A 17,342-nucleotide genomic window follows, 5' to 3' on the forward strand; every position below is an offset into this window, starting at 1 on the left:
GGTACCATCACCTTAATCATCCCTAGTGCAGTCTAGGGATAGTTTCTTCTCTGGCTGAACACCAAGATGTTGAAGCTGCAGTGTGAGCAGGGCTGGTATGTTTAACCAAGTAACACAAACTACAAAAGGTTAATGCCACAAACCAATTTGTGTGTGCGTTTTCCTGTCGGTTACATTGCTCCAAATTTTGCTACCCTAATCCACATTAATATTCATCTCCATTTTATTTTATGTCCCTGGTCTTTTTTCCAAAAAACCTGCACAATAATGGATTTGCACAAGGAACCTCAGCTCTTGCTAAGCTTGCAATGCATCTCAGAAGCTCGGGAATGCTGTGGTTTATTAACTTGCAGTGCCACCTAGCACCCGGCCCTCACATTATTCTTTCTGTAGTTTCACAAAGGACAGCTAAAAGCTTTTGCATTAAAAAAAACAAGGACAAACTTGTGCTTGCAGTATTTTAAGGACCTAATGCAAAGTTTTGTTTTGAACAGTTAAGTTTTTATTAGCAAAAACAACCCCATGACATCGAGGACGAAGGACAAGGTGATCTCGTCCTGACCTTATCCCTCCTGACAATACAGCCCAGCATGATCAGAGCTCCTTGGCTAAAGCAGCTTCTCTTCATTCACAGTGTCAACACACCCCAACATTTCAACAGTGCTTTGGCAGCAACACAAAGTCATAAAGTTTTAGTGCTTCCCTTAGAATTTCAAAGTAGAGTTTCTCCCAGTGAACGGAGAAGCCGCATGTTTGGAGTTCAGGAACTAAAGCAAGTCAAAACACAAGATAAGCCTCCAATAATAAGAATGGTTTGGGCTTAGCTATGATTTCATGATCCTTGATTTTTCAGCCTATCTTCAAAGAGTCCAGCACTGCCAAGGACTGCATTTACAGGACAACACATATGCAAAACAACCCTGTAACCAGGGGAAAGAATTTACACCTGACTACTACACACTCAGATTTAGAATCAAGGAGTTTTTCCCTTCTCCCCAAATCCTTGGGATCACCTTGCTTGGAATGACTGAAAGGAATGCCTTTGTCAGCTCAGAGGGATGCGTGACACACCATCCACTTGTGGGTATTACAGAATTACTGCTGCTGCTGCCTTTTACGTTTCAGTCTCCTCTTGACATCACAGTACAGACAGAAGAATTCAAACCCCGCTCAGGCATTTCAAACAAGGCCCCCTGGTTTCTTATCCCCAAGACACAAAACCCTCAGAATCCAGACATTGTGACTGAGCTGTGCCTCCACAACCCAACGACTCTTGGGCACACACCACAAACACTAAAGTTTACTTTAAGTCCTGGCCTTCCATGCTTCCATTGTCCTCTAAACTGCAAGATCTGACTCTCTGTTTTCAAAGTCACTACTGTTCCTTCATGAGACTGCCATTGCTAGAACCATGGCATGGTATAATACAGCTGGGAGTGTGGCTGTTCTCAAATTTATTTTACCAAAATACACCTTTTCAACTACTAATTATAATGGCACTCTTCTTTTTTTTTCCCTGGTACAATGTGAAGATTAGTCATGACAGGTGTTTTTTTCCTCCTCAGCAAGTAAAGAAATCCATACCTTAATTAATATAAGGAGATAATTACTATGCTGAGGTGATGAGGCCTCAGGCAGCTCTGTTGAGAAGCTATTTATTTCTCTTTCTTTTCATTCAGTTAAGTACAGACACTCCCCAGATGTGCAGAGCTCTTCATGCCAGCGAATACAACTGGGGAGGTGCAACTGCCACAGCAACAGGGAGAAAACTCAGGAAATAGGTCTTTGTCCTTGCAGGAGGGAAGATAAATATCTAGTTTTTCCTCTCTCACCTCCTCATTATTTCTCAGTCTCTGAAATCTTCTAAGCACTGATAAAAGCATTCTGTTTTACAAACTTTCTGGGGTCAAACTTATGTCTTATTAACAGTTAGCCTCAGTTTCTCTATTCAAGCTGGAGAATCCACTGCTTTGCCATCCAACAAATGAGGATGGATGGCTCTGGAAGTTCTTAACACCCTGGTGCTGTTCTAGTCCATAAATACACAAGGCTTCTACAGAGAACTGAAAGATGTTGACCACCATGGTCTCATTAGTGCTGTCCTGGCACTTCCCTGTGACAGATCAATAGTGCTACAGACCAGCTAGAGATTACCAGTAATTATTTTTTATTCATTTCATGCACTGTTTCAATTTGTTAAGCAGTTTAGAGATTGACCAAAAACAGGATTGCTGTGACTTGTCGTTTTCCAGGTTAAAATTGCTAATTAGGAGCTATTCAAATTATGACGTCCACAAGTCAGTAGTTAGGCCAAGTTTTTACTATTAAATCATAACCAAGGCACGCATTTCTTCCCATTTTCATGGATAGATTTACATTTTTATAAAAATAATCAGACAGCTACAAAAATACGCATTTTTGGGGGGGGGGAAGGTAACATAAAAAAGCAGCATTGTATTTCTATCTGGTTTTTCCATGTGATTTAGCCATTACACAGAGAAGATGAAACCTTATAGAACTTACTAGGAAAATGTGTGGGTTTTTTCACCATTTAAAATTCTAGTACTGAGGAAATGTTGAGTCAATTTTAGTGGCCCAAGCCATGAGCCCCCCTTTAATATCCTTAGCTAACACAGAACCAAATTCTTTGGCAGGTAACTCCTGCAGAATTTTTACAGCCTTCTGGGAATCATTTCCTAACTTGCAAACAACATATACAGGGAGAGAGGTTTGGTCATCAGTCCTCTGCTTTTCTTCGCAAATTCTTTTTTGTAAATACTGCATAGATTCTTCATTTTTCTCTTCCAGTTTACTCAGAGGGATGTGGACAGCGTGTTCCAGGCGGCAGATATCCACCTCCACCTGCGAGCGGACATCCAGCAGCACGTGAGGGACCTGCTCATCCAGCAGCTCCTTGTACTGGTGCACAGAGATCCTGTCCTGGCTGGGCAGCAGCTGTAAAGTCCTGCACTTGTCCGTGGCAGAGGAACCGCAGAACGCCTCGTAATCCTGCAGGCAGGTGATGCTGGGATTGTCCCCGCACACGGCACAGTCCGCTTTCTTCGGCCGCAGCTTGATGTTGCGGAATCTCCCTTCGAGGGCATCGAACATCAGCATGGACTGGCTGAAGGAGGAGCCCATTCCCGAGGCGATCTTCAGCACCTCCAGGGCCTGGATGCAGCCGATGATGCCGGTGACGACGCCCAGCACGCCGCCATCGGCACAGTTGGTGACGGTGTCCGGCGGGGGCGGCCGGGGGAACAGGCAGCGGTAGCAGGGTCCCCCGCGGTAGTTGTACACGACGAGCTGCCCCTCGAGCCGCAGGGCGCTGCCGGACACCAGCGGCCTCCCGGCCAGCACGCAGGCGTCGCTCACCAGGTAGCGGGTGGGGACGTTGTCGGAGCAGTCGGCCACGATGTCGTACTGGCGCACGAGGCGCAGCGCGGAGCGCGGCCGCAGCGCCCCGCGGTAGGGCACGTACTGCACGGCCGAGTTCAGCCGCCGCAGCGCCGCGGCCGCCGAGCGCGCCTTGGGCCGCCCGCGCCGCGCCTCGCCGTGCAGCACCTGCCGCTGCAGGTTGCTCGTCTCCACCACGTCGTGATCCACCAGCCCCAGGCGGCCCACGCCGGCCGCCGCCAGGTACTGCGCCAGGGGACAGCCGAGCCCGCCGCAGCCCACCACCAGCACGGAGCTCCGCGCCAGGCGCAGCTGCCCGCGCACGCCCAGCTCGGGCAGCACCAGCTGCCGGCTGTACCGCAGGATCTCGGCCGCGCTCAGCGCCGACCGCGCCGGCAGCGGCGGCAGCTCCGCGGGGAAGCCGAGGGCTCCCTCCGTCTCCTCCTCCTCATCATCATCATCCTCATCCTCCTCGTCAGCATCCCCCGAGTCCCCCCGCGCCAGCTCGGCCGCCAGCCGCTCCCGCATCCCGCGGGCTCCATCCTCATCCTCGGCATCCCCCGCGTCCCCCCGCGCCAGCTCGGCCGCCGAGGGCTGCCGCAGCCCGCAGGCTCCCTCCTCCTGCTGCTCCCGCTCCCTGTCCTCCTGCTGCTCGGCGGTGTCCCCCCGCGCCAGCTCGGCCGCCAGCCGCTCCCGCAGCCCGCGCAGCTCCCGCTCCCGCCGGCGGATCTCGGCCCGCAGCCGCGCCGCCGCTCCCGCCATGGCCGCGCCGCTCCCGCGGGCCCCGCCGCTTCCGCCGCGTCACTGCCGCCATGGCGGCGCGGGGCCCCGCGCGGGTGTCGGTGCTGCTGCCCACCTACAACGAGCGCGACAACCTGCCCCTCGTCGTGTGGCTGCTGGCGCGCACCTTCAGCGACAGGTACCGGCGGCGCACCGCCAGCGGCCGCGGGACAGCCCGGGGCGCGGATGGCCGGGGCTCGGAGCGGGATAAACGCTCCCGGTGTGGCGTTTGGACGGCGTTGAGGAGCGACAGCCGTGTCTGTAGGGCTGGGAAATAGACGGCCATAAAGTGGCACGGTGGCGGCACAAATGGGAAATAATGTCATGGGAATTATTTCATTGGGAAATAATTATTGTTTCAGTGGAATCGATTTTGAAATTATCATCATAGATGATGGAAGCCCGGATGGGACACAGGAAGTTGCTCAGCAACTGGAAAAAATATATGGATCAGATAAAATAGTGAGTTGTGTATTCGGAATTTTTTTACTTGTTTTTTTTTGTAGTTGTTGTATTGGAAAGTACTATAAGTCCTTGAGAACTGAGATGGATTCCCTGGATTCTGCACTTTTTTACATCCTTGTTGTACCCCACTTTAGACAAGTGTAAGACCATGATAGTTCATAATGCTGCATTCTGAACAAATACGCAAAATCGTGAATTGATGTTTGCAAAATGTTGTCAGTACTTAGTGCATTGCTGTGTGCTCCTGAGCAGTGACTGGTGGGTGTTGCTGTACTTGGTGCAGGCCTGGGGAAAAGATGGGATTTGGATAAGATTTCATTTCATTTTAATTGACTGCAGCAGTAAGGAAATTGGAAAGATGAAAGCTGGGCTGGGCTCGTGCTTTGTTTTTAATCTGTCTCATTGCATTCCTCAAGACCAGGAGTTTTTTATTTATTATTTTTATCTATGTAATATCTTACTGCATAACCCTCAGTTATATACAAGAAGCTGTCATTTACTTAGTGGCAGTCAGATACTTCTCCAATCTGTTATTGCATAAATGCTAGGCCTCTTAAAGTATTTCTGGGTTAAGTTGAATTTATGAAGATTGTTTTAAGAAAAAAAATATATGGGGAGTTTTAGTCTTTTTTAAAACCACATGTCAAGTAATTTATGTGTTTTTTATATCTCCTGTAGCTTCTGAGACCCAGAGCAAGGAAGCTGGGCCTGGGTAAGTCCTTATTAACTCTGATTAATACAAAAAAAAAAATCTGCTGCATACTTTGATCGATCCAGTGTATAAAGGTCCAGAAAAAAATCACTGTAAAGCCCAAAAGCTGAAACATGTTTTCATCAAGTTGCTTGTAAACAAACAAGCTTAAAAAATGCACATATGAAAATCCCAGTGTGTTTATAAAATGTTCCCCTGAACCTCAAACCTGATCCTCCCTCCTGCCCTGCATCCACTGAGCACAGAATGAGAGTTTGAACTACTGGTGATGATTTGGAACCTGAGTCCTGTTTCCTGTGCCTCCTAAGTGCATGTGGTGCTTTTGTAAATGACATTTCAAGTAGTGACCCACTCCTCAAGCGAAGTTTGTCTGTGCATTTCCACGTTAAAAGAGTGAGGGAAGTTATTTCTGTTTCCATCAGGCACTGCTTATATCCATGGAATGAAGTATGCCACTGGGAATTTCATCGTTATTATGGATGCTGACCTCTCCCACCATGTAAGGCTGGATTTTATGTACTGTGGGTACTGTCTGTTCTAATTCACTTTTCAGTCGTTGCTGTTATTTTACTCCTGCCCTTTTTTCTGATCTGTTTTTCTTCCATTTCAGCCAAAATTTATTCCAGAGTTTATCAGGTAGGTGCCAATTCTAGTATGAAAGTTGTGCTTTATAAATTATTTATGAGGCAGTCTATGAAATTCTATGTCATACTGGATAAAAGGTAATTATAAGATTTCCCTGAAGTAGCTCTTTATAAGAGAACAATTAACAGGTGTTTAAATAATGTTCATAGCCACCCTAACTATTGCTTTCCTCTCTTCTTATTTGTTCAAAAGTCTGTAAAATACAGATTTTGTACTGGAACATTGATTGTTCTTACTTTGAAATTTGTACTTTGAAACATTCCTCCAGTTTTTCTGATAAAACCAATTGTTTATAGAAAGCAGAAAGAAGGCAATTTTGATATTGTATCTGGAACAAGATATAAAGGAGATGGAGGAGTGTATGGCTGGGATTTGAAAAGAAAGTTAATCAGGTTAGTACTTTTCAGCTCTTTACCCAGAAATTTGTTATTTATAAATAATAATTCCAAGTACTCCATCCCTGTAAGCTGAACTGAGTCTTTAGTCCCCAGAACTGCTGTGCCTGCTGGGCACTGCAGAATCACATGAAACACCAGAAGCACCCACTACTGGCAAATTCTTTGGTTAAAATCCACCGAGAAGGACTGGAATGATATGGGTGGACTTGGAAAATGGATGGGAACAGTAGCCTCAGGTTGGGACAGAGATCCAGTTCCATCATCCAGGGAAGGGGCTGCGACTCTGAGGCGTGTCAGGTGTGAAGGACACGCTCAGCCTGCACAGCTGGAGTGCTCCTTTCTGTCCCCAGCGAATGCCCTGCCAAGCCCCTCTGGTGACACTGCCATGAGTCACAAGCTAAGAGTGATGTGGCACAATCAGTGTCAATCAGTGATTACTTAGGCCTTGCTCCAGTGGCAGTGAGCACCAGGGAGGGGTTTCACCCAACCCAAGGCTCTGTCCAGCTGCTCTGAACATGTGAGGCTGCCCTGGCAGGGCTTACAGGGACCCCCAGGGAATCACGGAGTTTCTGGGGAGTCCCCTCTCCAGCACCTGATTTCAGAGAACAGGCAGAAGCTAATGGTGATTTATTTATCCTGCAAAGAATCTGGAGCACAAGCTGTGTTGCAGTCTGATCTGGAGGTGGTATCACAGGGAGTGGATTTGGATTTTTCCTGGTTTTTAATGGCTGGAATAAGTGCCCATCTTTTTGCACTACACAACTCTAACATTGATGTTTTCTTTCACAGTCGTGGAGCCAATTTTCTGACTCAGGTCTTGCTGAGACCAGGGGCATCGGATCTAACAGGGAGCTTCAGGTATGGGTCTGGTTTGCAATTCCTAAAGTTTACTGGAAATTAAGAAACTGCTAGACAAGGAACTGGAGTAAGAGCAGACCTTCTTTACTGTGGACTAGGAAATCGTTTGGAAAGGGTGGAAGAAGTAGTGGATTAGATTGCAAGAACTGCTGCTCCCATGACCTCGTTAGAGAGTTTTATAAATCGTAATGAGCTGAGTGATTGCACTTCAGATTCCTACACGCTGTCTGGATTTCTAAATTCCAGAAATTGTGCTTCAGGTTTCATTTTCTTTGGAATTGTGTACAGGTTGTACAGAAAAGAAGTCTTACAGAAACTAATGGAGAAGTGTGTTTCTAAAGGATACGTCTTCCAGATGGAGATGATTGTCCGGGCTAGACAGCTGGGATACACCATTGGAGAGGTATGGGGCAAGCTGGGATAAGTGCATTGTGCTTTCCTTTAAAGGAGACACAGATTGCTGACTCCTGGCTACTTCCAAGAAGCAGCCAAGATTTTCAAATTACTATAAAGAAATTACATGTGTGGAGTTCTCTTTTTCCAGCCTTGTCAGGTGAATGCCAGACCTGAAGTTGCAGTTATTTATTCCCCTGGCTGATGTGCTTCTCAGATCCTTCCCTCTTCCTGTTGCCATTTCTTTAGCAGCACACAATTTTGCAAGGTTCTTCAAAGGAGGGAAAGAAGTCAAAATACACCACAGAGCTGCTCTGAGCCTTTTCTTCCCTGCTTCCTATTGTATCGACATCTCTACTCAAGTCTTTACAAATCATTTCATTTTCTCCAGCAGCCTGATTCTATTTCAGATTTGTTCTCTGTCAATTATTGCCATGTTGCTTTTCAGCTATCACAACTTTCTGCTTCTAAACTCTTTGAATGTGCTGTCTACAGTCAATGAAAAAACTCCAAGCAATTGTTAGATCCTCTATCTCCAGCAGTCTGCTGCCTTTTTTATTTTCACTGAATTGCTCTTGTTGGTCTCTTTAAAGATAATTCACTGGGAATCTCTCTGCAGGAGAATCTCAGAGCCAGTTCTTCATCCTCGTTTCCAGGACTATGAATTGTCAGAGAATTCTGGTGCTTGTACTTCTCTCTCTCCAAACTTCATGTGTGGCATTTCTCCACTGACACAGAGTAGAGCATTTCCTCACAACAAAGCAGCTCTTTTCTTCCACCTTTTTCGCTTGTGGAACAGCATCCCTGTGCTGTCTGTAGCTGGAGTTTGAGCCCAAGCTCTTTGGCCTCCACAGCCAGCTGCATTCACATTTTGTTTCCTAATATTGCTGAATTAACTCCTCACCTGCATCAAGATACTGAAACCTGGGCTGAGATGAGGTTTTATTGAATATACATTTTCAAAGAGTAAAACACACTTCTCTGGCTTCAAAAAACCTGAGAATCTTGTGTTGCTTGTACCTCTGCTGGCTGCTGCCTGTTATTTGACCCTGCCAGTCACCTACTGACAGCCTGTAGTGGTTGTATGACATCAAATATAAAGTATTTGTCTTGCAGTTCTCAGCCTGCTAGACAGGCTGCAGGGCTGCAGTGTCCCAGTCCCTGCTGGGCACGGCCTGCTTTGTGGTGGGCACTTACACCACCCTCCACAGGCCACCCAGTACATTCCCTGGGGAGCATCTTCTTCCCTCCTTTGCTCCCTCCCTAACATGTGGGAAGGGATTTCTCTCTGACATATGAAAAACTGCTTCATTCTTCTCCTTTGGCCTTGTCTTCCAGATTCCTCTGTGACACCTGTAACAAGCTTACACTGTTCAGATCCTGACGCATTCATATAAACAAGATTATTGTATTTTTACCAGTTTTTCTTGTCACTTCCCAGAGGAGGACAGTTTTCAATGACATTTCAAATACATTTATACACTATTTCCTGATCAATACTTAAGATCTTTATATATTTTGTAATTATCCAGATAGTAATACTGGGATTCCAAAAGAGGTGACACTTGCACATCTAACTCCTGGTTTGCTGCAGCTCCACAGGCAGAATGGGAGTTTTGATGCAGCTGTAAAATGTGGCTGTGAGGGAAAAATATTTCTTCAGCTAAGTTGAGATTGAGCTCTGCCACTTTAAAAGGAACAAATGGCTGATGAGAACTGACACAGGCTGTACCTGCAGAGTTGCATGCACATCTCTCCTGTTTCGCTGTACTTCACCACGTGTGCGGTGTCCTCCAGCACATGGAATAGAGCCTTGGAAAATGCTGCCTCTGAGAGCAATGATAGAAGGAAGCAAGGAAGGCAGAAGTCCAGAAACAACAGAGTGCTTAATTGCTGTGCTCAAGAGTAACACTGGAGCCCTCTCATTAGATGAGATATTAACCATTTATTATCTTGGTCAGGAAATGCCACTTGTGCCATCCTGCCCTGCCTCCATATTCAGTGATTTCTGCCCATGCCCTGTAGACCAGCTGTGTGGAGTTGCCAGGATTGTCACTGGGATCATCAAGGTGACTCTGCTAAGACAGCAGAGTCATTGCTGAGTCTCTCTGCCTGCCTTTCTGGGCATCTTCTTCCCATCCTCTTGTCCTGGGTTCTCTTCTGTCCTGGCCTGACCTCCTGGAAATGTGAGAGAACCTCTGGCACACATGCAGGGGGCTGGGGTTGTGTGTTCCTCTTGCCAGCTGATTCCTGGTTGACACTGCTAGCAAAACACCAAGCCAATTTTTTAATGCCTTTTGCAATTTCAGTTCTTTATTTTAGTCCTGAAGTAATTCAATTTTGCAGACAAACATATATGGAAATGCTTGAATATTCTAACACCAGGTTGGCAGAATGTCCTGTCATGTGTCCCTTTTGTGTGGTCAGAGGACTGAAAGCAGAATGTTCCCAACATCTCATGAGTAGTGAGTTCATCTGGACAGTGTCACGTCATAAAGGAGACCAAAATTAATGTGTTAAATGCCCTTAAATCCTGCAAATAATCTATGAAATGGCCCAAGACTGATAAAAAGAGCTCTCGTTTCTACAATACTCACTGTCATGTTCCAAAGCCATCTCCCAGCCAGCGGTGAGGTTGAGCTGTTTTGTGGTGGGGACAGATTTGTGCTTCCTGAGGCACTGACTCAAAGGCTCTCAATTTGGCTGACAAGGAGATGCTGGAGGCTTTGTGAGCTGCTAAGTTTGCTCTGCCTGGATGTATCATCCAGCCACTGAGTAATGTCTTTGGATCAGCTTTAAAGGTGATAAACCAAGTAATTCCATGCTCCCCAGCTATGGGGCATCATTAAAGCGCTGGTAAGAACTGACACAAAGGAAGCCAGCCTGGTGCTTGCCTCCTCCCCATGCCTGAACAAGCTCTAGCTCAAAGGCCATTCTTTAGTTCACAGAATTTCTGATGATTGAGGTTTTGAACCTTAAAAACAGTTTTGCTTGTTTCAACAGGTTCCCATTTCATTTGTGGACCGTGTCTATGGAGAATCCAAACTGGGAGGCAATGAAATTGTCTCCTTCTTAAAGGGGCTCTTGACCTTGTTTGCTACAACCTGAAAGTTCATCCTGAAGTAACTTTTTCAGATCAACATTTTCTGACATCTGTGTAGATTTAAACATATAATAGCAAAAGCTTGATAATTTGTGTGGTGACCAGGAGACCTGCTATGACCTAACAATTAGACAACCATCAACAATAAATCAAACATTCTGCAGCCCAGAATGCTCCTTCCTGCAGAAATGAACTATATGTTAAACTAAAAATTAATAAAGGCTAATGCTTTTCTATTTTTGTAAAAATAATTAAGTCTTAATAAAGAAGACAAAGCTAAATGATCTTTTGCATTTGGAAATGAATCATTATTCAGCAGAAGCTAAAGATGATTTTGAAATAAAGACAAGCAAGGACAAAAAAAAACCCTGGAATGTGTCCTGTCTTTGTCCTGTGGTTTGTAGATATTAATTGAAATAGATACTAATTAGTGTCCTTCCTTTCCTCAGCACGTGTACACGTGTGTCATGAAGCAGCTACAAAGAACAACTTGTGGCTGGGGTGGTTTAAGAGGAAATACAGAGCTCAGTGGTTTGTGCCTAGACTGGAAAGAAGAAATAGTCTTTGGATAGGAAAGAGAACCATATGTGTGGAATAATTTTGTATTCTGTGTGTTTGTCCAGAAGCACATGAGCCCCTTTCCCTACCTTCCTTAGAAACTAAACATTCATTTAGCCTGTGAAATGGGCTCTCACCAGGTTTAGGGGAACAGGAGACCCTGTTCACCTCAGGGAAGGTATTTCAGATTTTTTCCTTGTATCAAGTAACAGTTTGCAATGCGAAGTCTGTATTTGCTCCAGATCCCGAGGAAGGAAGTACAAACAGAGCAATACAAGTTTTTGTTTCATGGTTTGATAGAGCCAGAACTCAGAAATTATGAAGCTCTTGCAATCAAAGGGAGGAGGATGAGATTATTCTGATAGTGGCTTTATATATTTATATGAAAAATGTCCTCTCCTTTTTTTTTATTTTGTGGATACCTGTATCAGAAAATTATTGGTGTGACAGGAGAAGCAACAAGTGTCCTAAAAATGCTGCCTGTTCGGCTCATGTTTGTCTGCATGCCTTTGGCACAGTAGATGCAGCTGTTAATGTTAGAAAAAAATCTAGAAAGTCTGCAGATAAATGATAAATGTATATTTCAGAGTCATCACATTGATAAAAAAAATAAAACTTTCAGTCAAGGTTATTTTCTAGTGGACTGCTTTAGAGCTATTCCTCTGTTCTCTAGTGGAGTTCTACAGATTCTGATAGTTTCTCCTTTGCTGACTATCCAAAGCAAATGTTTCAGATATAACTTGCTTTAAAATAATAAAAGGTGTAGCTGTAGGTTTTGAATCCACATGGAACTGAATCACAGTGACTGAACTGTACATTTTGTGACATTTGCCTGTACTTTTTAAAGAAAATGACATATAATTTCATTTGCTGCAGACTAATCAGAGCAATAATATATACAGAGATAAATCTCTGGATTTAAGGGCCAGTGAAATCTGCAGTAACTAGGTTTTATCTATTTATGTCTCATTTGGAGGTTTCATAGCAAAAAGCATTATTTTAAGTTTAAAATAGTTACAAAGTTTATAATGACCAAATAATGAGGGTTTAGATGTTTATTTAAATTTACATAATGCTGATCATTTGCTAGAATGCAAATTAAGCTTCAAGAAGTTCATCTTTTCCTCATTTCTATGTAGGGATGTATAACTGAAGTCCAATATATGACTTATTCATCATGTAACTGCTGTGAATTAGAGTTTAGCTTTTAGAAGGTCCATGGCTACTTTTTAATTATGAAAATTACCTGGTAAAATTCCTTCATTTATTGATGAGATCACATTTGGAGGAAGGTGCTTTCACATACAATTAGGGTCATAATACAGGAGTATTTTGTAGGCTGCAGTGTGTGAAAGTTTGAAACGTGACAGGGCAACACTCAGGTTTTAGGTAAATAGGTGAAGTTTCTCACTATGCTTAGAGGTAATGGATTTATCAGAAAAAATGTGCTATAAAGAAACAAACCCAAGAGCTCCATGGCATCAGGACATGAGCAGACACCACAATAGTGCCTGAGAGAAGAAAAACTGATCTCAGTCTCCTGCACCCACCTGCCTGTAGGAAGCCCCTCTGAAAGGATCTAATCCATGGATCCCATGGACAGGGGCAGCATTAAGAACATCCAGGCTTTCCTCCTTAGTGGGATATACAAACACTCATTTCACCACACACACCATGCAAACCATTTGGCTTTTCCTAGCAAAAAAAAGTCTTGTGATCTTGCTGTTCTCAAAATGTTAGTAACAGACTACAGTGGAACAGCAGGTCTATAATCTTTGGAGATCAGGTGCTTGGAACGCCATATAATGTCTTAAATATTCATGGACTAGGGATTTATTTAGTGGCATTTTAATTCTCAGTTCCTTAATACCATTGCAGTACTCGCCTTGCCTTGTTTTGGCCACCACAAAACACTGACTTGACATTTACTGAGAATTTTTCATTTTATGTCCTTGGCTTTACAGTTCCACATAAATCAGCTTTTCTTAATTACATCCATATTCATTTCCTATGAAGGCACAAATACTTTGCTAATGCACTTTCTCTATTATACTTTCTTAAGAATCTGTGTCTGCAAGCACTCAATCATCTGGCAGGAGCAGGAGCTTTAATTGCTTCCTGGCTCCCATCAGTTTAGAGCAGGGCTGGAGTTGGTCGGGCACGTTTAATGCAGGGGGGAGAAGGTAACTCACGTTTGGCACCAGTGACTGTGTGTCCCCTGAGCAGATTTGGGTGTGTCATGCACAAGGCCCAGCAGTTCAATCCCTCTGACCCAGACCAGCAGGATGCTGAAGCTGGGACAACCACTCGGACCCCAAGGCCTGGCTTATTTATCTCCTGGAATATGAATCCAGAGTCAGTCCCAGATTCCTGGCTGCTCTCTTTGGTGAGGATTTGTCTGCTCTGAGGTTCAGGGGAGTCAGCTTCACTTTTGCTTTGGGTTTTTGACAAAATCTGAGCCTTTAACCTCAGCCTGCAATAAAGATGTACCTCGCTGCCAATATAAGCACTATAATCAAACAGATTTTCCAGTGGACTGTGTAGAAATCCAACTGCAAGGCTCCACAACCTTCTGCATATCAACAGTAAAAAATAATGATGACTAATCAATAATATTTATTTGAGGGTCTATCAGGATCCCAAGTGTAAGCCTGGATTGAAATCTTGGCACAAATTAATTCAGTGACAGATTGCGTGCTGAGTTCAGTGCATGGATGACTTCAGCGCCAGATTTCAGTGGCTGGCATTCCAGAGCTGAGGCAAATGCTAATATCAGGATCAGCAGGAACAGGGGGTGTGCAGGGGACAGGACTGCTTATCAAACTTTTCCTTGTTTTAGAACATGTGCCATGCTGCAGAAGACATGGGCAAAGAAGGTAACTACTGCCAAGCACAGACACTCTGAGCATCATTTCCTCCTCTGTTCCTGCCACATTTTACCCTCTCTCTCCAGGCATTGTGGCAATTAAAAACTTTCTTACAGACTGTTACTGTTCAGGGGGAAATATACTAGAACTGGAGAGAGAAAACCAAATTTTTAATCCAAAACTAGATCTGAAAACCCAGCCATTGAGAGGGATTTCAACAAAGCAAAGAGCATAAAATGGGAAGTTATCCCTGCAAGGTGGTTGCACTGACTGTTCAACAGAAAACGGCCCCAATGTTGACAGGTGATGAAGTGTCTGAATAGCACAGGAGCCAGGTGGCTTAGTGGGTCTTAAAGATCATTGTGAGACCCGTGGTCTTAATGGTGATTAATTTGTATTTTTTATTATATAATTAATTATGTTGTGTGTAAAACCATCAATAGTTGTCTTAATTATTTTGTATTTGAATAAAACCCAAGCATGACACTGCTCCTGAACTACTACTAGGATGAATCCAGGCACAATTTTGACCTGAAGCAGTAGCACAACACATGCAATTAAACCTATTCAGCTTGGGAGTGCTAATTGTCTCCCCTCTGGTGTGAAGTGTTTAATCTCTTACAATGCAGTGATTTTACTGATTTCCAGTGGCTGTATTGTGAGAAACAATACCCACTTCTGTAATAGAAAAAGTATATTAAGACTATTACCATCAACTTCTGTTTCATTTTGTTCATTCTGTACACACAGGAGAAAAATTGTGTCAGGATTCCTTTTCTCCTTCTTCCCCACTACTTGAATTTTAGCTTTAACATCAATCTTTTCACACAAACTTTGTAAATTCTCATCTTTCTTCCCCAGCTCTCTGTTGACAGCTGTCACACTGTGCAAACCACCACGAGAACCCTCCTGAACTGAATGAGAACAAGATCTTGTCCATCATTCAGGACTGCTTTCACACCCACTCTCATCCTTGCCCCCACTTTTCAGCCCTGTCATTGCAGGCTTTACCCCGAAGCAGGCAGTGCCTCCCTTCTGCTCCAGCTTCTGCTGCCACATCACCTTTCCCTCCTGTTCTCTCCCTCACCATCCCTCTTGTGCACTGAGTGAGTGTTTCTGCCTCCTGACACTCTTCTTTCTATCTGGGTCTCATTTCATCCCCTCCCATGCCAAATTCTAGTTTCTAAACTCTTCACAAATGGTTTTCCATACTGCAATTATGGACTGAGTATGACCATCATGGCTGGAAATGTTCCCAGCTGGAAACTCCTTGATATTGCTGCTCCTGGGGAACTCTCTATCCACCTCTATCTCCAGCCCAGCCTTATCTTATCTTCTGGTAAGTATATACAGCAAGACCCAAACTTTCTCAGATACTTCCACTTGCTCCCAGAATTCAGGACAAGGGATGATGCCCAACAGCCTGTTCAGTTCTCCTGTCTGGATTCCAAGTCTCTGTGTCTGAGCTGTTGTGTCTTTTGCAAAGATCTTCGTGTTGTGTTAATTCCCTTAAATAGCTATCAAATATCATTTCTATCTCCAGCTGCATTATCATGTCCCACTACACTCCGTTCCTCCAACCTTCAGACACTTCTGTTTTCTCAAGTTCAGCCCTTAGAGTAGAAGGTCTGTGGGTTGTTTTTATATTGTCTTTTTTTTTTTGTATTAAGTGATGGCTAAGAAGTGGCCAGTGGTAAGGCATAAGTAAGTGTTGAAATAGGAGGGTGCTCAGGTTTGGGGCTGTGTATTTTAGGCAGGAGCAGACAGGCTCAAGCAGCCATGAAGTTAATTGAGAATTTCTGAACATGGTCCTGACTTAGCAACATTTTGAAATGTTTTTCAACATACTTGAATAATGGTGCCATCAGAGAAAAAATACCTACTCTTGGAAGGCAAAATGATGTTGTTATAGGAAACCCAAACCAGCTCTCTTTGCTTTCCTTCCTTGAGACAGATTCCACACGTGTCTCACGGGAACTCTCGAAGTACCTCAGTTCAAGGAGCTCTTTAATGCCGAAGAACCAGCTTTGGTTTTGAAGTTTTGTGTATTTCCAATTTTTAAAATTTACATTTCCATGTAAGAGAAAAACTCTGTGACTTCCTGACTCTTATGACCACTGATGTGAAGATGCCATGGAAGCACCCAGTGAAGCCCAGGTGTGACTTCAAGTGACAAGCAGGGGATTTCTATGTCCCACTGAGCGAGAAAGTCTCAAAGCAGCCTCTCAGACACAAAATGTCACCAAATTCTTCATAAAAGCTATCTCAGTGAATTGTGATAAACAGCACATACACATTGTGAGGACACCAGTCACTTGAAAATGCAGGAGATCCTTGAGCTACATGAAGTCTAAAGAATTGGTGACAACTTTTCTCTGCTTCTATATTTCAGACAAGAAATCAAACGGACTTTCCTTTCTAGCACTGTGAGGCTGAACTCCAGCGTGTTACTGAACCAGAAAGGGCGTGAATGCTGAGGATGGAGGGGATTACACTCCATCCTCCAAGTGCTTGTGTCTTTCTGAAGTAACAACAGCCGTCAATCCCTTTCACTCCTAGAGGGCTTTTTTACTGTGCTATAGAATTCGTCCTCGTTTGTTGAAGAGATCTTGAGCAGTGTCATGATCCACAAGGAAGAATCACATGCGGAGTCTTGTCCTGATCCAATGTTCCTGCTGCAGAATGGGACGTCGAGCGTCTCTGCGCAGGTGCGTGGGAACACACATGCACACCAGAAAGATCACAGCCCCACCTTTGGGTGCTGGCTTGTCTTCAGGGTGCTAACCCAAAATGTGAAGGCACATGGAGGGATTCTTGGGGCTGTCCTGTGCAGGGCCAGGAGTTGCACTCAATGGTCCTTGTGAGTGCCTTCCAGCTCAGCATATTGTGTGGTTCTGTGACAAATCTGGATTTCAGACCATGGCAGTGTGTAAATCACACAGGTCCCGTGTCACCTCACGGAATCCCCTGATCAATGCCACGGTCCCAGTCCATGGTAGGTTTGGCAGCAGGTGCCCCAGCGAGGCTCCTACATGGCCATCACCTCACACAATGTCTCCTCCCTTCCCCTGGGCTTGGGCCCTGCCAGCCCTGGCCAGGCTGCAATGGGCACAATCTGGGAGCGAGTCAGGCTGGGAGGCACTCAGTGGCTCAGCTGGTGCCACCTC

The 17,342-nt window shown here is 44.7% G+C and overlaps 2 protein-coding genes across 2 annotated transcripts; one reads left to right on the plus strand and one right to left on the minus strand.

Moving 5' to 3' along the window:
- Positions 1–2,144: 2,144 nt before the first annotated feature.
- On the minus strand, positions 2,145–4,158 carry MOCS3 (molybdenum cofactor synthesis 3). The gene has a single exon (XM_032127040.1). It carries the CDS (start codon positions 4,156–4,158, stop codon positions 2,560–2,562), a length of 1,599 nt encoding a protein of 532 aa, XP_031982931.1. The 3' UTR covers positions 2,145–2,559.
- Positions 4,159–4,184: 26 nt separating this feature from the next.
- DPM1 (dolichyl-phosphate mannosyltransferase subunit 1, catalytic) lies at positions 4,185–11,116 on the plus strand. Its single transcript, XM_032127041.1, has 9 exons — positions 4,185–4,315; positions 4,539–4,638; positions 5,320–5,353; positions 5,776–5,852; positions 5,964–5,989; positions 6,295–6,390; positions 7,186–7,254; positions 7,543–7,657; positions 10,651–11,116. Exons 1-9 carry the CDS (start codon positions 4,209–4,211, stop codon positions 10,753–10,755), a joined length of 729 nt encoding a protein of 242 aa, XP_031982932.1. The 5' UTR covers positions 4,185–4,208; the 3' UTR covers positions 10,756–11,116.
- The last annotated feature ends 6,226 nt before the right edge of the window (positions 11,117–17,342 follow it).

This window comes from Corvus moneduloides, chromosome 17 (genome assembly GCF_009650955.1).
Source record: "Corvus moneduloides isolate bCorMon1 chromosome 17, bCorMon1.pri, whole genome shotgun sequence".
Classification (NCBI taxonomy): Eukaryota; Metazoa; Chordata; class Aves; order Passeriformes; family Corvidae; genus Corvus; species Corvus moneduloides.